General features: G+C 45.1%; 1 protein-coding gene across 4 annotated transcripts in view; it reads right to left on the reverse strand.

Annotated features, from left to right (window-relative positions):
* UNKL (unk like zinc finger) overlaps nt 1-21,665 on the reverse strand; it is a 154,178-nt gene that overhangs the window by 24,147 nt on the left and 108,366 nt on the right. For all 4 annotated transcript variants that reach the window (XM_033963272.1, XM_033963271.1, XM_033963273.1 and 1 more), the window contains one exon: nt 1,041-1,133. In XM_033963272.1, the coding sequence (XP_033819163.1) occupies nt 1,041-1,133 (93 nt within the window). The remainder of the gene's footprint in view (nt 1-1,040; nt 1,134-21,665) is intronic.

Here is a 21,665-nt window from a genome sequence, read left to right on the forward strand (position 1 = left end):
ATTTTCGTTGGAATAATGTGTGTATAATATTATTATTACTGTATTGTACTTATTGGAAGTTTGTATTATTGTATTGTACGCATTGTTATTAAGAAAAGAAGAAAAAAAAGGAAATACAAGGTCATGCATTTGGGCTGCAAAAACCTGAGGGAGTTTAGGGGTGAAGAACTTATGTGCATAACAGAAGAGCGGGACTTGGGTGCAATTGTGATGATCTTAAGGTGGCCAAACAGGTTGAAAAGGTGACAATAAAAGCTAGAAGGATGCTAGGTTGCATAGCGAGAGGTATGGCCAGTAGGAAAAAGGAGGTATTGATGCCTCTGTATAAGACTCTGGTGAGACCTCATTTAAAATATTATGTACAATTCTGGAGGCCGCACCTTCAAAAAGATATAAAAAGGATGGAGTCGCTCCAGAGGAAGGCTACTAAAATGGTATGTGGTCTTCATCATAAGGCGTATGGGGACAGACTTACAGATCTCAATCTGTATACTTTGGAGGAAAGGCGGGAGAGGGGAGATATGATAGACATGTTTAAATACCTACGTAATGTAAATGTGCATGAGTCAGATGAAGTTAAGAGATGATAGGTCAGGAGTAATCTAAGGAAATACTTTTTTACAGAAAGGGTAGTAGATACATGAAGTGTCACTCAGAAGAGGTGGTGGAGACAGAGACTGTGCCTGAATTCAAAAGGGTCTGGGACAGGCACGTGGAATCTCTCGGAGAGAGAAAGAGAGAAATGGTTACTGCGGATGGGCAAACTAGATAGGCCATTAGGCCTTTATCTGCCATCATGTTTCTATGCTTTGGAAATGAAAAGCGATATATCAAGTCATAATAAACTTGAAACTTGAGGAATTGCCAAATCTTTCATCCCACCACACCCCACCACACCCATCTTACCCTCCCTGTGCACCTGTAACACAGAAATTGAGAAGCAGAGGGGAGGAAAATTCACTAATAAAATAGAGAGAGTAAAAATCTCCAAAAGGAAATATAAGTGCAAGGTACTTTTAACACAAAAAACAGCCTCTTACTTGTTAATGTCGGATCCCTGTTCTCAGAATCTTCCAATTCTTTATCTAAGGATGTAACACGTATATCGCTAAAATGAAGATCTAAAGCAGAACCTGTTTATAAAAAAAACAAAAAAACAACATACAGTATATTATCTCCTAGATATTTTAGTAAAACAAGCATTTCAGCATTTTTCAACGATGTAGATGCAAAACAGCCCCCATATTCTTCATATCTTACAAAAAAACTGTCTAGATGAGTTTCAATTTGGATTCCACCATGCACACAGTATAGCACAGTTACTTACCATAACAGGTGTTATCCAGGGACAGCAGGCAGATATTCTTAACGTATGGGTGACGTCACCGACGGAGCCCCGGTACGGACACTTTTAACTAGAAAGTTCTAGTTGACCGCACCACGCATGCGCGGGTGCCTTCCCGCTCGACGGAGGAGAGCGTGGTCCCCAGTTAAGATAAGCCAGCTAAGAAGCCAACCCGGGGAGGAGGACGGGTCCTAAGAATATCTGCCTGCTGTCCCTGGATAACACCTGTTACGGTAAGTAACTGTGCTTTATCCCAGGACAAGCAGGCAGCATATTCTTAACGTATGGGTGACCTCCAAGCTAACAGAGGGGGAGGAGGGATGGTTGGCCATTAGGAAAATAAATTTTGTAACACAGATCGGCCGAAGAGTCCATCCCGTCTGGAGAAGGCATCCAGACAGTAGTGAGTAGTGAACGTGTGAACTGAGGACCAAGTGGCAGCCTTGCAGATTTCCTCGATGGGCGTGGAACGGAGGAAAGCCACAGAAGCAGCCATAGCTCTGACCCTGTGGGCCGTGACAGCACCTTCCAGTGAGAGACCGGCCCGAGCATAACAGAAGGCAATGCAGGCAGCAAGCCAGTTGGAAAGCGTCCGTTTAGAGACAGGACGACCTAAACAGTTAGGGTCGAAAGAGAGAAAGAGCTGAGGGGATGAGCGGTGAGCCCTGGTGCGATCAAGATAGTAAGCAAGGGCACGCTTACAGTCCAGCGTATGAAGCGCCTGTTCCCCAGGATGAGAGTGGGGTTTGAGAAAAAGGACAGGCAAAACAATGGACTGGTTGAGGTGAAAGTCCGAGACCACCTTGGGAAGGAACTTAGGATGGGTGCACAGAACCACCTTGTCATGGTGAAAAACAGTGAATGGTGGGTCGGCAACCAGTGCATGTAGTTCACTAACCCTCCTGGCAGAGGTGATGGCAATGAGAAAAAGCACCTTCCATGTAAGAAATTTGAGCGGAGTTGAGGCAAGAGGCTCAAACGGGGGTTTCATGAGGGCTGATAAAACCACATTCAGGTCCCAGAGGATTGGAGGAGGCTTCAGAGGCGGATTGACGTTGAAAAGGCCTCTCATGAACCGGGAAACCAGGGGATGAGCCGTGAGAGGTTTTCCGAGGATAGGCTCATGGAACGCAGTGATGGCACTGAGGTGGACTCTGATTGAGGTAGACTTGAGGCCAGCGTCGGAAAGAGAGAGCAAATAGTCCAGTACAGTTTCCACCGCCAAGGAGGTGGGATCGTGGTGATGTAGGAGACACCAAGAGGAGAACCTGGTCCACTTCTGATGGTAACATTGGAGGGTGGCCGGTTTCCTGGAGGCATCCAAAATGCGACGGACAGGCTGAGACAGATTCTCTGGAGAGGTCAGCCCGAGAGAAACCAAGCTGTCAGGTGGAACGAGGACAGGTTGGGATGTAGTAGAGACTGATGCTGCTGCGTAAGTAGAGTAGGAAACACAGGAAGAGGAATGGGCTCCCTGGAGCTGAGCTGGAGCAGGAGGGAGAACCAGTGTTGGCGAGGCCACCGAGGGGCGATGAGAATCATGGTGGCTCTGTCCCTGCGGAGTTTGAATAGCATCCGCAACATCAGAGGCAGTGGAGGAAAGGCATAGAGGAACCGATCCGACCAGTCGAGCAGGAATGCATCCGGGGTCAGACGATGAGGAGAGTAGAGTCTGGAGCAGAACTGGGGCAGCTGATGGTTGTGAGGAGCTGCAAAGAGGTCCACCTGAGGAGTGCCCCACTGAGCAAAGATGGAGCGGAGTGTGGGAGGATCCAGAGTCCACTCGTGAGGTTGAAGGATGCGGCTGAGATTGTCGGCCAGGGAATTCTGTTCGCCCTGGATATAGACAGCCTTGAGGAAGAGACTGTGGGCCGTGGCCCAGGTCCAGATGCGGATGGCCTCCTGACAGAGGAGGGGAGATCCGGTGCCGCCTTGCTTGTTTATGTAATACATGGCGACTTGGTTGTCTGTGCACAGGAGAAGAACCTGAGGGTAGAGAAGGTGCTGGAAGGCCTTGAGAGCATAGAACATGACTCTGCGTTCCAGGAAATTGATGTGATGTAGACGCTCCTGAGGGGTCCAGAGACCCTGGGTGCGAAGATCTCCCAGGTGAGCTCCCCACGCATAGGGGGAGGCATCCGTGGTGTTGATCATGGAGTGAGGGGGCAGATGAAAGAGTAGACCCCTGGAAAGATTTGAGGAGTTCAACCACCATTGAAGAGATTGCTGAAGAGACGATGTCACAGAGATGGGATGAGAAAGAGGATCCGTGGTCTGTGACCATTGGTTGGCCAGAGTCCATTGAGGTGTCCTGAGGTGGAGGCGTGCCAGAGGAAGCACATTGGCCGTCGAGGCCATGTGGCCCAGGAGGACCATCATTTGCCGAGCAGGAATAGAGCGACAAAGGAGCACCTTATGGCAGAGATGGAGCAGGGTCCGTTGGTGGTCTGAGGGGAGAAATGCCCTCATCAGAGTGGTGTCGAGGATGGCTCCAATGAACTGAAGTCGCTGTGTGGGAAGCAGATGCGACTTGGGGTAGTTGATCTCGAACCCCAGGAGATGGAGGAAAGAGATGGTGTGTTGAGTGGCTTGTAGCACAAGCGGAGATGTAGGAGCTTTCACCAACCAATCGTCCAAGTATGGGAACACCTGGAGGTTGTGAGACCTGAGGAAGGCCGCCACCATAATAAGGCACTTGGTGAACACCCTGGGCGATGATGCGAGGCCAAAGGGTAGCACTTTGTACTGATAGTGGCGGTGCTGAATCTGAAAACGGAGGTAGCGACGTGAAGTCAGATGGATTGGAATGTGAGTGTAGGCCTCTTTGAGGTCTAGGGAACATAGCCAGTCGTGTTGAGAGAGAAGAGGGTAAAGCGTGGCAAGGGAGAGCATTCTGAATTTTTCCTTGACCAAACACTTGTTGAGGTCCCTGAGATCGAGGATGGGACGTAGGTCTCCTGTCTTCTTGGGTACCAGGAAGTAGCGGGAGTAGAATCCCTGACCCCTTTGGTCTTGGGGGACTTCTTCGATGGCATTGAGAAGAAGGAGGGATTGGACCTCCTTGAGGAGGAGGAGGGTTTGAGAGGAGTGAGAAGCAGACTCTTCGGGAGGATTGTCTGGTGGAAGAGTCTGGAAGTTGAGAGAGTAGCCGTGGCGAATGATGGTGAGGACCCACTGGTCTGATGTGATGACCTCCCAACGGCTGAGAAAAAGTTGTAGGTGTCCTCCGATAGGTTGAGGAAGAGGTAACGCTGGTGAGAGACTGGCTATGCCCTGGAGAAAGGAGTCAAAAGGGCTGAGCAGGTTTTGACTGAGGGAGAGGCTTGGCAGGTTGATGAGATTGGGAGCGAGCCTGAGATTGCTGTTGCTGACGAGGTCGGCGAGGTTGTTGCGGAGGTGGGTGAAGAGGTCTGGCTGAGAATCTGTGTTGGTAGGAAGACTGCTGTCTATAGGGGCGAGCAGGCGGAGTCTTCTTCTTCGGTTTGATGAGAGTATCCCACCTGGTCTCGTGAGCTGAGAGTTTCTGGGTGGTGGAGTCTAGGGACTCTCCGAAAAGTTCATCACCAAGACAAGGTGCGTTAGCTAGGCGGTCTTGGTGGTTAACGTCGAGGTCGGAAACTCTCAGCCAGGCCAGACGTCTCATGGCGACCTCCATGGCAGATGCTCGAGAGGTGAGTTTGAAAGAATCATAAATGGAGTGCACCATGAATTTGTGGAGTTGGAGCAGACTGGAAATGTGTTGTTGGAAAAGAGGGACCTTACGTTCAGGAAGATACTTTTGTAATGAAGAGAGTTGTTGAACCAGATGCTTCATGTAGAAGGAGAAGTGAAAGGTGTAATTATTAGCTCTGTTTGCAAGCATCACATTTTGATAAAGGCGCTTGCCAAATTTATCCATCGTTTTGCCCTCTCTGCCAGGAGGGGTAGAAGCATAAACACTGGATCCCTGGGTTTTTTTCAAGGTGGACTCGACAAGAAGAGATTCATGGGGCAGTTGGGGTTTGTCAAACCCCGGGATAGGGATGACCCTGAAGAGACTGTAGACCCTGTAGAGTTTTCTAGGGGCCCCCGGTACCGAGAGAGGGTTCTCCCAATTCTTGTAGAAAGTTTCCCGTAAGATGTCGTGGACGGGTAACTTTAGAAATTCTTTGGGGGATTGCTCGAAGTCTAGGGCATCTAAAAAAGCCTGTGACTTCTTAGAGTCAGATTCTAACGGGATAGAGAGAGCTGCTGACATTTCCCGAAGAAATTTGGTGAACGAGGATTGTTCAGGCTTGGAACCGGTATCGATTGTGGAGGGTTCCTCGTCGGATGAAGAAGCCTCATCGTCGGTACCGGGTTGGGATTCTTCCCAAAGGTCCGGGTCCCTGACGTCGGTGTGTATAGGACGGGACGGTGGTGTGGATGGTTCTGCGTGGCGAGTCTTAGAGAGAGATTTGCCAGAAAGCATGGAGACGGTACCGGGGGAAGAAGAGCGGTGCCGGTCTCGGTCTCGGGGGGCTTGGTGCCGGTCCCGATGTCGGAGAGGATCGGCATCAGAGTGTAGTTGCACGAGAGGATTAATTGGTTCCGCCGAGAGCACCGGCATAGACGTGTTTAATGGTACCGATGGAGTCGACTCCGGTGGTATGGTGCGAGGCTCGGGCCGGTCCGGTACCGGAAGGAGCGGGGCCAATATTGTTGGCAACAGGTGTTGTAGTTGTTGCTGTAGTTGCTCCTGCAATTGAGTTTGGAGTATGGCCGCTATGCGGTCGTCCAGAGGAGGCACCGGTACCGCTTTTTTCTTTTTCGGTACCATAAGTGCTGCTCTACGCCCCGGCGATGAGGAGGCCGATGACGAGGCACTCACCGAAATCGGGGCGGAGCGTTTACGGGGTCGGCTTGATGCCGGGAGGACCGGTGTCACCGCTGTGGCAGGAGGGCGCTCAAGAGAAGTGGGAGGCTTCTTAGCCGGCTTACCTGACGCTATCGATCCCGAGGAAGGATCAGGCGGTGTCGAGGTAGTCGGTGCCAACTTTAGCGGCGCCGTCGATGGTGTGGCAGACTCCATGGCAGATCCGGTACCGAAAAGGATGTTCTGCTGGATCTGCCTATTTTTTAACATACGTTTATTAAGAGTGGCACAGCGGGTGCAGGTGTCAGCCCGATGCTCTGGACCCAGGCACTGTAAGCACCAATTGTGCGGGTCAATGAGAGAGATCGGGCGTGCACACCGCTGGCACTTCTTAAAACCCGGCTGAGGGGGCATGAATGGAAACACGGCCTCCGCAAAATCAAACCCGGAGGCCTGTATGTTGGCAACAGGCCCCGCCGGGGCCGGCCAGAAAAATAAAGGAAAAAAAACAAATTTTAGATTTTTTTTTTTTAGACGAAATAGAAACCCGAAGGGAAAAAAGCAAAAAAGGAAGAAAATTACGCAAGCGGGAAGGCAAAGTAGGATATTTCAACAGCCGTTGAAAGCACATGCGTCTTCTTCGCTCCGTGGAAACGAAGAAACTGGGGACCACGCTCTCCTCCGTCGAGCGGGAAGGCACCCGCGCATGCGCGGTGCGGTCAACTAGAACTTTCTAGTTAAAAGTGTCCGTACCGGGGCTCCGTCGGTGATGTCACCCATACGTTAAGAATATGCTGCCTGCTTGTCCTGGGATAAATAATTGCTACTGCTTTCAGTATTGGAGGTCTTGAGAGAGGGAATTGACAAACAGGACAAATTTCTTATGGTATCCTTAATATGTCTCTGGGGCTTTTGACAATGTAAATTTGGACGCTTCACTGAAAAAGTTGGAAATGCTGGGAGTACCAGGGAAGGTTTTGCAATGGTTTTCATCTTATTTAAAGGAACAAGCGTGAGGGTAAGAAGTAAGGAAATTGTGTCTCAAATAGTTGGGTTAAAAGAGAGGTCCCTCGGGGATCAGCCCTCTCTGCAATTCTGTTTAATATATACATGGCCTCCCTGGGGAGAAAATTTCAGGAGACAGTACAGAATATATGCTGATGATATTCTGTTCTTTTCCCCAATTAATGATATTTTCAACATACAATCGTGTTTGCAAAGATATATGGAAAAAGTTGTGGGATGGATGGAAGAACATGACGAAGTTAAACATTAATAAAACAAAGCTAATGGTGATAAAAGGGCAAAGAGACAATTTGAGATAGAGAATGTGGTTGTGATGGGGGAGAAATTGCCAGTGAAAAGGAGATGACCATTTGGGGAGTGTGCTTGGATAGCGGTCTGACGATGGGAAAGCAAATTCTGAAAACGATCAGGGTAGGTTATATGCAAATGCAGCTGCTTTATAGATTGAAACCATTATTACCCAGCATCTGATTTTCGTAGTGTGGCCCAAGCACTAATATTGAGTAGAGTAGATTATTGTAACTCACTGTATTTAGGGGTTGCAAAAGGGAAATTGAAGGCACTGCAGATGCTGATCAATTTGGCTGCTAGATTGATTTCAGGGGTTCCTAGGAGTTCACATATATCCCTTTATACTAAAACAGTTACACTGGCTGCCTATTCAGCAAAGAGTACATTTTAAGATCATTGCAATCATCCATCAGATATTGTACCATATTGCTCCGAGGCTACTACAAGAGTTGTTTGAAATTTACTGACCTAGAAGAAATCTATGAAGAAAAAACACTATGAAATTAAGTTTAGAGGGGAAGATGTCTATTACTCATGTTAGAATTGGAGCATCAACGATGTCAGTGGCAGGTGTCGAGCTTTGGAATGATCTGCCCGGCATACTGCGATTCTGTGTTGGAAAGATGAATTTTAAGAAAATGTTGAAATCGCAGCTCTTTGCTAATGCTTTCCTATGAAAATGTTGCTATTTCTGTTCTTTCTGGAAGATACAATGCTAATGAATATTTGGGTCTTAACTTTTTATAGTTTTAATGCTGATTGTTTAATTGATAAGATGTTTGTCCACAGCTATGCGACTAAAGGGCGATCAGTATATTATGTATGTAACCAACATGTTAACCGTGGTATAGAAATTTTTAAATAAATATGCTCTAGCACATTATCTGGAAAACTATTTCTAGCCATGGCACACTAAACAGGTGGCCGTGGCTCGAGGGCACCCGGACGTGCACGGACGTCGACGCAAGGACGTCACGCACACATGTGATGTCATCATATCGACGTATGCATATGCGCAAAGGCCCTGCAGATAGGGCTTTGAGCCAGAAGTTGTGGAGGGGTCAACAGGAGAGGCAGAGAGAGGAGGAAAGTCGCCGGTGCTGGCTGACTGTTTACAGGATGTGCCTCTCTCCACGACAGTGTCAAGATAAAAGCATTTGGAGATGCAGACCTCCCATAAGAGCCATAGAAACACATGCTGCTTCTGAGCAACAATGCCAAATAAAAGGGTTAAACCCTGCTAAGCTAACTGCTTTCATCACATTCTCCAGCAACGAATTCCAGAGTATTGATTGATTGAAGAAATATTTTCTCCAATTTGTTTTAAACCTACTGCTTAGTAGCTTCATCGCATGTCCCCTAGTCCTAGTATTTTTGGAAAGGGTGAACAAGTGATTCACATCTACCCATTTTATACACCTCTACCATATCGTCCCCGAGCCATCTTCTCTCAAAGCTGAAAAGCCCTAGCATAAAGCCCTTGGGTGGTGTCCAGAAGCCCTCAAGGATGGGGCTCCCATTCAAGGGCACTGGATCAATCACCACCCAAAAATCTGCAAAGCCAATAATTTCACTAACTACCTGAATAAAACAGAGCATGACAGATTCCTCCTCATCTGGAGAGAGGTCCTACTACTCCAAGGAAGAGCCTCCCATGGAGAGCCATCGAAAATATCATCATTTGGCCAACCATGCATCCCCTAGAAGGAGGCACATCCACAAATAAGGCCCAATCTGGTCTGAACCCCTGCTATGTTGCCTGGGCCTCTGAGCCACAGGGCAAGACCCCATTTTCCCTCTACAGAGAGTAGTGGCCCCCAAATTAGAGATCTGCGCCTCCCCCAGACCAGTTGGAAAAATGAGTGGCCTGAGTTCCACTCAGGCTCTTCCAACACTACAACCTGAAGTGGGTGGGCAGAAGTCCCACCCTCCACCTCAAAAGCACTGTGCTCAAGATCTCGTTGCATTTTGATGGGTCAAAGGCAAAATGACCACTGTTCCTGCCAAATAGAGAATGACACAGTGACAAAATTCAACACCATCCCCATCCATAACCACAGGAAACCATCTCCATGTCATTCTTTAAGGAGAGAGGGAAGCTTCAAAGTATGAATGGGCACAACCACTGACACTCAAGCCTTGCAGCATTGAATAATATTGGTGTAGAAGGACTGAGGTTGAGTTACACACTAAAGAATGACATGGGATTGTTTCTCGTGGTTATCCCGCGGTTAACCTTCTTGTTTAAAGATGCTTTTACCCTCTGATTGGAATAGTTACAGTGCAGTAGACTCTTTATCAAAAATAAAATATAAAAAAGATACCCCTCCTAATGTTTTTTCCCTTTATTGTTTCCCTCTTTTCAAAATTATTAATATTGTAACTTTATCCCTTCATCCCTCCACATCCAGTTATGTCTGTTGGTCTGTTGGTCTAACTCCTTTTCTGAGTAGTTATTTTTTTTAATTTATATGTTGTATGCATATCTTGTATTTTAATGTATGCATATTTTGGATTTTAATGTAATTCGCTTAGTAATTTATGTATAAGCGATTCATCAAATTTCTAATAAACTTGAAACTTCTAATAAACTTGTCACAGTGTTATTCTCTACTGCCAAAGCCAAGATAGCTGTGGCTGTGAGATCAAGCTGAGAAAGGGCTCATAAGAACATAAGCAGTGCCTCCGCCGGGTCAGACCATAGGTCCATCCTGCCCAGCAGTCCGCTCCCGCGGCGGCCCAAACAGGTCACGACCTGTCTGAATCACTAGAAGGGGCCCCCTTGCCACCTTGGTTTCCCATTGAGTCCTAACCCTCCGGTCTTGCACATGCACGACCTGGTTGGGTTTCCATACTTATTACCTGGTTAGCTTTCTATACCTGTGTTACATCCCAGCACCTCTCTCAGTATCCCACGATCCCTTTATCCCTCAGGAATCCGTCCAATCCCTGTTTGAATCCCTGTACCGTACTCTGCCTGATCACTTCCTCCGGTAGCGCATTCCAGGTGTCCACGACCCTTTGGGTGAAAAAAAACTTCCTTGCATTTGTTTTGAACCTATCTCCCTTCAGTTTCTCCGAATGCCCCCTCGTACCTGTTTTCCCTTTCAGCCTGAAGAATCTGTCCCTATCCACCCTCTCTATGCCCCTCATGATCCTGAAGGTCTCTATCATATCTCCCCTGAGCCTCCTTTTTTCCAGAGAGAAGAGCCCCAGCCTATCCAACCTCTCGGCGTATGGGGCTCTTCTCTCTGGAAAAAAGGAGGCTCATCCTCCCCAACATCCCCCCTCACCCCACTGGAACCAAATTAACCATTGCTCTGTTGCAGACAGGGCAACAGGAACCAGCAGTGCTGCTCAACTGCCAGCTCTCACAGGTCTTGCATCCTCACCTGCCTGGCATCCTAGCCACATTGTGCAGCACAAAGCAGCTACCCTCCAGACCCAGACATGACTCCTCCATAACCAAGGAATCCCAGCTTGCCAATCGTCATTCTTTGCCAGATGAACACTGCTGTCCTTTCTTCTTCTCTTCCCCCCCCCAACTCCCCCTCCCAAATTTATTCCCCAGACAACATTAGGCGAATAAAGCTATACAGTCATTTCTTTAAAAAAAAAAAAAAAATTCTCTACAGTCTGCAATGGCGCAGAGAGGGATGGCAAGGATCCCGTGGGGATCTCTGCCATCAAAGCCTCACTGAGCGAGAGTCTTTAGGTTAAGGCTTGTGGCTGTGCAAGGTTATCAGAACCCTCTGGACTCAACCAGTGTAAAGACCACAGCTCAAATCCCAGGAGCTACACAAGACAAGGGACTCAGGCATGTACTGTGCCCCAGGAATTCAGACCTATTCCAACCTATACCATATGCTGGAGAGAGAGAAATACTGATTAGTTCTAGACTGCATTTAGGCCTTATGCCACTGATGTCAATGGAAGAGTTCAGGATCTCCTCTAGCAGGATGAAAAAGAATAGCTACACATATCTATCTATACAAACACATACCTATAGCACTCCTCCCAGTCCCACTATAATTTCTGCACAAAATAATGGGAATTTCAGCACCTAATGCCCAAAGCAAAATATTCGCAAAGTTAAACACTTGTGAGTCGGATGACAACGGCGGCCTCGGGAGACCCTTGAAACAGCACTGTTTGTGCGAAACATGTCGGGTCTGACTCCCAGGTCCAGCTGTGTGGTTAAAAGCTAAGTATACACACCAATAAAAATATATCAGTTTATAAAAATGATAATAATTTTGTAAAACTATCACAGCATTTAGATAAATTTAATACCTATGATGAATTGCCACGTAAATCTCCCGCTGTTTTGAAGCTAACATAGCGGTGGAGTGGTGGGGCTGAGGTATTTTAGAAAAACCATTTACTTTTGAATATTCCAACCTTGTTTAACTTTGCTATCATTTAAGAAGGGTTGGTGTTAGAACTAACAACTAACACACTGGTATTGCACTAAAGCAAAGCAAAATATTCTGCATGTTAATATAGTGTCTAAGTGTATCTTTGCATACTATATTTATTATATTATCTTTGCACACTATATTTTATGCAGGTTATCTGCAAACCATGTCTCATAACGAGTTAAAATTGTTTCTTACGGTGCATTGGTTCAACTGTGTGTCGAATCGCTAATCCTAGTTTTAATATACTCGTAGTTTATTATACTGGCCTCAACACATGCTAACAGGAACAGCACTCTGTAATCATTAAACAGGTTAAAATGTGTTTGAAACCAATAGTCCAAAAACAGCAGCAGTGTATAAAGCTACCTGGTACTATACAAGAAGAAAGCTATACAATACCAAGTGAAATATGAACTGCCATGATCACAGCGGAAGAATGAAACAAAATCTGCATGCATGCACAAGTCAAACGCTCCCAGGCTGCAGTCTTTTTAAGGCTGCCAAACAAAGTAAAGCATGAGTCATATGAATGTGACTTGCAAATACCCTAAGGATTTCATCCATCACAGAGCCAAGTCATGCCTGGGGCCAGATAGGCTAAAGCAGGGGTAGGCAATTCCGGTCCTCAAGAGCCGTTGCCAGGTCAGGTTTTCAGGATATCCACAATGAATATGTATGAGATGGATTTGTATGCATTTTCTCCTTGAGATGCAAATCTATCTCATGCATATTTATTATGGATATCCTGAAAACCTGACCTGGTCCCGGCTCTCGAGGACCAGAATTGCCTACCCCTGGGCTAAAGGATATCTCCCATTCTTCAGCTGAACCACCACAAATTGTTAAAAAATTTTGATGTGTGCTCAAAATATAATTACAATTTGACTTCAAACCTCTGCTGCTTTTTATGAGAAACTTCTTGCAGCCTCCTGCACATCTGTAATATCCTCTGCAATCTTAAAATAAATGAATCCCATTGCAGCCTCCTGCACATCTGTAATATCCTCTGCAATCTTAAAATAAATGAATCCCATTGCAGCCTCCTGCTTCAGCTGCACTAGTAAAGTCAGATAACGCTGCTACAGCGGCTCTGGCAGAAGGAATCCAACATGGATTTTATCAGGTCTGAACAACCCAGGAAGATCTACTGAGCTTTAAGAGCTCATTACCAACATCTACTGAATGAAAAGCTAATGTACAAACTAGTTTCTTTTGTGGTGTGTAACGATCACATCACCAGTTATTCAGCAAAAGCATAAAGAATAAAATTTAGCAAATTCATCTCAGAATTATTACATGGTTATGAAAAATAAATGCAGGGCAGAAAATGATCTTTTAAACCAGTTAAATACTTTTTTTTTTAATACATGGTATAAATACACTTAGACAAAGTGCCATCTATAACAAAGACACCTCCCAAATCAGATTTGCTCTAATGGTACATTACAATATTTCTAACAAAAGGAATGAAATGCACACACCTACAAACTTAAAACCTATCTTAACAATTAGGGTAATTAATGCAGCAGATACATTTCTTCAATTTGCCCCTGCATAGCCAAAGAGGCACGGTTCAGGCAGCTTACCCGTCCTGTAAATGCTGACTCACTGTCTGCAGTCTCTTGGTTCGGCACAGCAGTTTGAACACAAAATGCTTCAGACACATCAGCTAATCCCAGCAACCCCTGATCACATGACTCGAGTCCCAGAACTCTGATTTCTAGGTATACACCCACATGATAGCCTAGCGCCGACACCCTTGTGGGTATACCAACAGTAAGAGGAAATTCATGCCTAAATCCTTACTTACACCTTTTTCTGTCTGGGGGTGGGGGGGAATGTAAAGAGAGATTAAGCACAACAAAGCCACCCATGAAACTTGAAAGGTTGTTGACAGATCCTTTCAGTGGCACACACAAAGAAATACATCGATAATGCAGACAATGGGTGGCTAGTGTCATCACTGCACTCCTTTCTTTTTTCTTTTTTTAAAATTCTTATTCATTTTTAAAACTTCAATGGTGCACAAAAGATGATGCATTTACATAAAAGATCATTACAGCACAATATACTTAATAGAATAAAAACAAGACTTATTTTCTCCCACCCACTTCCCATTAACCAACACCTCATAAAAATACAGTGGTACCTCGGTTTATGAGTGCACCGGTTTGCGAGTGTTTTGCAAGACGAGCAAAACATTCACAAAATCGGCACCTCGGAAACAGAGCATGGCTCAATTTACGAGCGCCTCCCCCCAAGATCCGGCACCTTCCTCCCGCTATCCGGCACCCTCCCCCCGCTATCGGGCACCCTCCCCCCCCCCCCCCGTTGCTTACTGTCATCTGGGCACTGGCACCGGCATGTCCTGTGCGTTGATGCTGGTGCCCGAAGATCGGCCTCCTCTTCTTGCTGGGCCTTGAGCATCTGCGGAGAGAGCGTGAACTCGCAGGCCTTGAGCATGCGCAGATGCTTAAGGCCCAGCAAGAAGAGGAGGTCTATCTTCGGGCACCGGCACCAATGCACAGGACATGCCGGTGCCCAGATGACAGTAAGCAGCGGAGGGGGGTGCCCAATCGCGGGGGGGGGGGGGGGAGGGTGCCGGATCGAGGGGGGGCCTTCGGGGGGGGGGAGCAATGCCTGTTCTCGTGGGGGGGGGAGGATAGAACAGCGCCACTGGCCTCGGGGGGTGGGAACGTATCAAAGCGAATTTCCATTATTTCCTATGGGGAAACTCGTTTTGATAAACGAGCATTTTGGATTACGAGCATGCTCCTGGAACGGATTATGCTCGTAATCCAAGGTACCACTGTACTTGTAATCAACCCTTCTATACTTCTTAACAAATGCCAAAACATACCCCCCTCCCCGGATGTGACGGGAGCTGCCATGCAGCTTATTTTCAAGAATTGGAAAAATTGGGATAGATTAAATTATTCATTCTGGTGGGAATCCCTATGTTATATCTTTAAAATGGAAAAGTTTATATATATAATATAAGGGTTATTATAAAAAATTTATGGAAGTTTGGGAACCATTAACTAAATATTGTAAAGATTGATTTATTTGTATAACTGAGGAAAACTACACTCCTTTCTTACAAAAGCCCTTCTTCACAAAACATGTTTTGCCCATTTAAAGAAAAAAGATTTACTCCGCTGTTTGCAGTAGGGTTGTAGCAAATATATGTATTCGATGCAGTCCTGAATAGTGATTTTAATTTGAATACATTTCCCCCTCCCCATTCACGGTTTCGGCAATCGTGATTTCACATATTCGCAATTTTTGGGGGGGAAGGGGAAAAAAAGAAAAATAATCCCCTTAGTTTAGCCTTCCCCCAGGCATCCCGGCCTTACCTGGTGGTCTAGCGGGCTTTTGGGGCAGGAGCGATCTTCCTATGCTCCTGCCCCGTGTAGATCGCCAATAGGAAATGGCTGTGGGGAGTTCCCGTCGTAGTCTCGAGAGACTATGGGAACTCACGGTAGCCATTTCCTATTGGCGATCTGCACAGGGCAGGAGTGTAGGAAGATCGCTCCTGCCCCGAAAGCCCGCTAGACCACCAGGTAAGGCCGGGATACCGGGGGAAAGGCGGGAGGGAGGCGGGGGTGGGTCAGAGCCGGACCAGAAGATATTTGCGGTATTTCACCATTCGCGGTCCGGCTCTGCCCCTATCCCCCGCGAATCCGTAGGGAGAAGTGTACAAATAATTTGGGGCTCGCTCTACGGTGCTAAATCCTTCCGAAATAAATGCTTTGGCCCAGATTCTATAAACGGCGACTTAAGTTAGGCACCCGTATCAGCGCACCTTGCTAATCTAGGTGCCTAACGATTATTTAAAAAGCTTAATCAGCACTGATAAGCAATAATGAGCTCATAATTGAGAAAAATTAAAATGAATTGGTCACGTGGGCGCCTAGTTCAAGGCACTTATCAGAAAGTGGACATGGTTATGGGCAGACTGTAGGCAGATCTTGGGCTTGTCATCTGTACAGGCGCCTAAATTGGACTTAAGCGCTGGCATTAAGGCCAAGGAAAACTAGCATAAATAGGGAACGCCTACGATTTTGACGCCCGACACCCAAGACCAATTGAGGCACCGCTAGGCGTCATTCTATAAACGGCGCCTAACTCATGATTGGCCTGCGCTATGCACCATGCTCCTTGGTGTCTATGTTTTAGGCATTGTTTATCGCAGGGGTAGGGAACTCCGGTCCTCGAGAGCCGTATTCCAGTCGGGTTTTCAGAATTTCCCCAATGAATATGCATGAAATCTATTGGCATGCGCTGCTTTCAATGCATATACATTGGGGAAATCCTGAAAACCCGACTGGAATACGGCTCTCGAGGACTGGAGTTCCCTACCCCTGGTTTATAGAACCAGAGCCCTGGATTTCTAACTTCACTTTGCTTCCATCATTATTGGTAATGTTAAAGCTTAATGCCCATTATTTGTATTCGGCCAAATAGTGAAATATGCTATTCAGTACAACTGTTGTTCTTGTCAACTTCCAATCTAGACACAAATACTGAAATGTGCAAAATATAACACACAGCAAAATGGCTCACTGTCAAAGGTGTACCGATCATTCAAAGTTAAGTTTATCATTCAGTACATCCCATTCTAAACTTTTTAATAGTGCAGGGTTCTCTTAGTTTAAGGAGGTTTTTTGAGCCAATGAGGTGAACGCCTTACCACCGCTATTCCACCATTGTGGAGGTGGGAGGGCCCTTGTCTGAGGCTTTTTCCTCCATTGATAACTTATATTGAACCTGCACTTTGTCTTGATTTCAGCTTTAGACAACTTATATCTGACCTTTGTAAAAGTGTTTTTTCATCACTCTCAAAGCTGAACATGTCTGCTTACAACAGGGACCTAGTTGAGATAATTATGTAGGAGTTCGATAAAATGCACTATTACTTGAACTACTACTATTACTATTATTTCTATAGCACACAGAGTCACAAAAGACGACAGTCCCTGCTTGAAAGAGCTTACAATCTAAACAGACAAGACAGACAAACAGGATGTCATGGATACAGTTAAGGGGAAGGATTAATCAGCTGTCTGGGTTGGAGGGCAGAGGGGAGTACAGGACAATCAAGCCATTGTGACATCACTGAGGAGGTTGGCTCTTATTGGTAGAATGAGGCATTATGACATCACAAGCTCAGCTCTGCTTCCCAAAGACTGAAACTCTTCACACTACTACGATTATGAATTATTTCTATAGCGCTACCAGATGCACGCAGCGCTGTACAGAGTCACAAAGAATAAGAAAATAGTCCCTGCTCAAAAGAGCTTACAATCTAAACAGACAAGACAGACAAACAGGATGTCATGGATACAGTTAAGGGGAAAGATTAATCAGCTGTCTGGGTTGGAAGGCAGAGGGGAGTACAAGACAATCAAGCCATTGTGATGTCACTGACGAAGTTGACTCTTATTGGTGGAATGAAGCATTATGATATCACAATCTCAGCTCTGCTTCCCAATGACTGAAACTCTTCACTCTATTACTACTACTATGAATTATTTCTATAGCACTACCAGTCGTACGCAGCGCTGTACAGAGTCAAAAAAAGACAGTCCCTGCTCAAAGAGCTTGCAATCTAAACAGCCAAGACAGACAAACAAGATGTCAAGGATACGGTTAAGGGGAACGGTTAATCTGCTGGCTGGGTTGGATGGCGGTGGGGAGTAGGGATACGGACTTGGAAGGCTCTATTAAAAAGGTGGGGTTTCAGTCTGCTTTTAAACAAGGGAAGGGGTTTGGCAGACAAACTAGGGTAATTTATTCCAGGCCTAGGGTTCAGCTAGATGAAAGGAACGAAGTCTGGAATTGGCAGTGGAGGAGAAGGGTACAGATATAAAGCAGATTATCTTAGGAACAGCATTCTCAGGGCGGCGTTTTAAGAAGAGATATTGAGGGGGCAGCAGAATGAACACACTTATAGGTGAGCAATACAAGCTTGAAGTGTATGGGAACGCAGATAAGGAGTCAGCGAAATGATTTAAGGAGAGGGGTGATATCTCCTCCTCCTCTGAGGAAGAGCCCACGCTAGCGTGACAGCAGCTTGGGGTTGGGGGGTTGCAGCTCACTCCAGGAATGCTGCAAAGGTATGGGAGAAGGGAAGCAGCACGCACAGAGCAGGAGGAGGTGGGGAAGGAGCGCCTCTCAGCCTCACTCCGCCACTGTTCAGACCTGCTACTAGCTGCTCTATATACTATCAGACAGCAGTGGAAAAACTACACAAGATTGCAGATAAAGACTTGCACAGTCCCATGTGCAAAAGTCACGTTCATTATCAGCTCATGACTGAACCAACAATTCAACTGCATTACAACATTCTACTCACCAAATTCCACTTTAAGTTCCCTCACTAAGCTACAAAAATACCAACACTCACGGCATAAGATCAAATATAGCAGTGTTTTTCAACCTTTTTACACCCGTGGACCGGCAGAAATAAAAGAATTATTTTGTGGACCGGCAAACTACTAAGACTGAAATAAAAAAACACATTTCCGCCCCATCTTCACAAGCTCAGTCCCTGCAAACCATCTGATCTCATCTGCACGCCTCAGTTATGATTTTATGTTGAACGTATTCCAGTACCTCCCCTCTTTTCCCCATCTTAATCCAGCAGATACCTTCCATCACCCTACTCCCTCCATTCCTTATTCAGCATCTTCTCCTTGTCTCCCTATTTCCCCCTTCACCATGTCCAGCATATCCCCTCTGTCTCCCAACTCCCTCTACCCATGTCCAACATCTTACTTCTTTCTTCATACTCCACCCTCCTCCTGTTCAGCATTTTCCATGTCTCTCTGCCCCCTGCAAGGTCCAGCATCTGTCTTTCTGTCCCTATTCTTCCAACTCCCACCTAGTTCCAATAATTATCCTCCACCAAGGGTATCCTAGTTTCCAAGTTCCAAGTTTATTATAAGATTTGATTAATCGCCTATTCAAGGTTCTAGGCGATGTACAATATCAATTACAGATTTCGGGTAAAATTACATATTTATAACAATTAAAACAAATCAAAATAGTCTGAAATACTTAACATGACTAAACATTACAATATAAAAATAAACATACGTGACAACAGTAGGTAAGGTAATGGAAAGAAATACAATTCAATATAAAAGAAACATTTAAGGATAAAAACAATAGGGAGAGGTACGGAAATTTGAAATGGACTGAAAAAAGATTCAATATAAAATGTAAAAAAATCAATTAATCGCTAAAAGCATCTTTAAAAAGAAATCCTTTAAGGTTGCTCTTAAATTTATCTAAAATTCTTTCTTCTCTTAAATAAATTGGCAAGGCGTTCCAGGCTAGAGGAGCCGTAACTGAAAAAATAGAATGTTGTCTTGTACCTATAACTTTTAACGATGGAACAACTAATAAATGTTGATCAGTTGACCGTAAAACTCTTGAAGTTTTATAGGGAATTAAAAATTTATAAATAAAAGCCGGAGTCTTAAAAATTATTGATTTAAAAGTGAGCAAATTCAATTTATACATTATTCGATATGAAACTGGCAACCAATGAGCTTTCTCGAGCAACGGTGTAACGTGGTCAAATTTCTTAGCGTTTTCAATAAGTTTAATCGAGGTATTTTGGATAATCTGCAGGCCCTTAATTTCCTTTTGTGCTATTCCTTTAAATAACTTATTCTTCCAAAGATAGCAAACCTACTACTATCTTGGTATACCCTCATGCATACATATTCATATAACGTTCTTAAGGATCCTCAGCGGCACCACTTAGGGCTCAATTCAATCTCATTGCCCTAAGCTTTACGTGTCAAATCTTCATCGGGTCCAATCTTAGCTTAGTTATATCGTTTTTAAATGTCATTTTTTACTTTTGTTAAAGTTTTTATGTTAAATTCTATTTTTCAAAAAGCAATACTTAGCTTCTTTAACTTGTGGTCTCTGGCCCAGGGATTGTCATACCGACATGTTTCGCTATATATTAGCTTTATCAAGGAACTTCCCCTAGAGAACAACAAAAGTATATATTAAATAGTATACGTTATTATAGCCTTCTAAGTGCCCCAAGTATATATAAAAGAGGCACGAAAACAGCGGTTCGTTTTTTACCAGATATTCAATCGCCAGCAACCCGACCACTCTACTCTATAGGTAGAGTGGTCGGGTTGCTGGCGATTGAATATCTGGTAAAAAACGAACCGCTGTTTTCGTGCCTCTTTTATATATACTTGGGGCACTTAGAAGGCTATAATAACGTATACTATTTAATATATACTTTTGTTGTTCTCTAGGGGAAGTTCCTTGATAAAGCTAATATATAGCGAAACATGTCGGTATGACAATCCCTGGGCCAGAGACCACAAGTTAAAGAAGCTAAGTATTGCTTTTTGAAAAATAGAATTTAACATAAAAACTTTAACAAAAGTAAAAAATGACATTTAAAAACGATATAACTAAGCTAAGATTGGACCCGATGAAGATTTGACACGTAAAGCTTAGGGCAATGAGATTGAATTGAGCCCTAAGTGGTGCCGCTGAGGATCCTTAAGAACGTTATATGAATATGTATGCATGAGGGTATACCAAGATAGTAGTAGGTTTGCTATCTTTGGAAGAATAAGCTATTGATTTGAGTCCCTTGTGAAAAGTGTGTGTTGTGCTATTGCAAAGATTCCTTTAAATAAGGCATTACAATAGTCTATCTTTGAAATTACTAAGGAATGTATCAAAATATTCAGGGATTTTGGCCAAAGAAATTTTTTCATTGAACGTATTTGGCGGAGACTATAAAAAGTAGATTTCACAACATGACTAATATGATCATGATAAGTTAATTTTTCGTCAAAAATTACTCCGAGAATCCTGATCTTATGAATAAGTTTCAGAGGAATACCTCTAATAGTAATTGGGTTAATGAGAGTAAAAGTATCTTTCCATGGGAATAGTAAGACATTTGTTTTATCAATATTTAGAACAAGTCTATTTATTTCCAGCCACTGATGAATCTGGTCAAGTTTGGAATTAATATTGGCTATTTCATAAGAACTGTTGGGATCCTCCATCTCCCTTCTGTCACACCAATCCCCCCATCCACCCCGGTCTACCATCCCCTACCCACAACATGTGGGAATCCAGCATCTCTTATTCCCTCTCTTGGCTGCTGGTCCCAGAGTGACTCCAGTGTCACAATGGCTGGTCTCACCATAACTGACACTAAATCGGAAGCAGCCTGGTTCTTAACTCGCATCAGTTTACTTACAGTTCCCTTGCCCAGAAGTCTGGAAGCAACTTGAAAGGCTTGTTCTTCATGCAGAGTTAAGCCCAATAATGCTGCTGTCTGCCTCCCTTGCTCGCTGGTACTTGCCTCAGACAAGCGCTGAACTGCAGTGGCAGGGGAGCCACTGCAGTTCAGCTTAGGGATGTCTCTCCCGAACTTGACTGCTATCAGCCCTGCCTTCAATTGTGGTCCTGCTAAATCAGACGGCTAGAACGAAGACAGCAGCCGCGGGACTCTTGCCTGCATTGTTATTTGCTACAAGCTCTGCCGGTCTCAATCCTGCCCCTCAAACACAGGAAGTCACTTCAGAGGGGGGGCGGGATCAGGATCGGCAGAGCCTATAGCGATGCAGGCAAGAGGAAAAGTCCCGCGGCTTCTGTGTTTCTTTTTGCTGTCTCTTGTAGCAGTACCGCAGCCGATCCTAATGCCAGCCCTGGAAAGGAAAGGAGAAGAGATGCCCGACAGGAA

The sequence above is a fragment of the Geotrypetes seraphini genome, chromosome 11, assembly GCF_902459505.1.
Source record: "Geotrypetes seraphini chromosome 11, aGeoSer1.1, whole genome shotgun sequence".
Classification (NCBI taxonomy): Eukaryota; Metazoa; Chordata; class Amphibia; order Gymnophiona; family Dermophiidae; genus Geotrypetes; species Geotrypetes seraphini.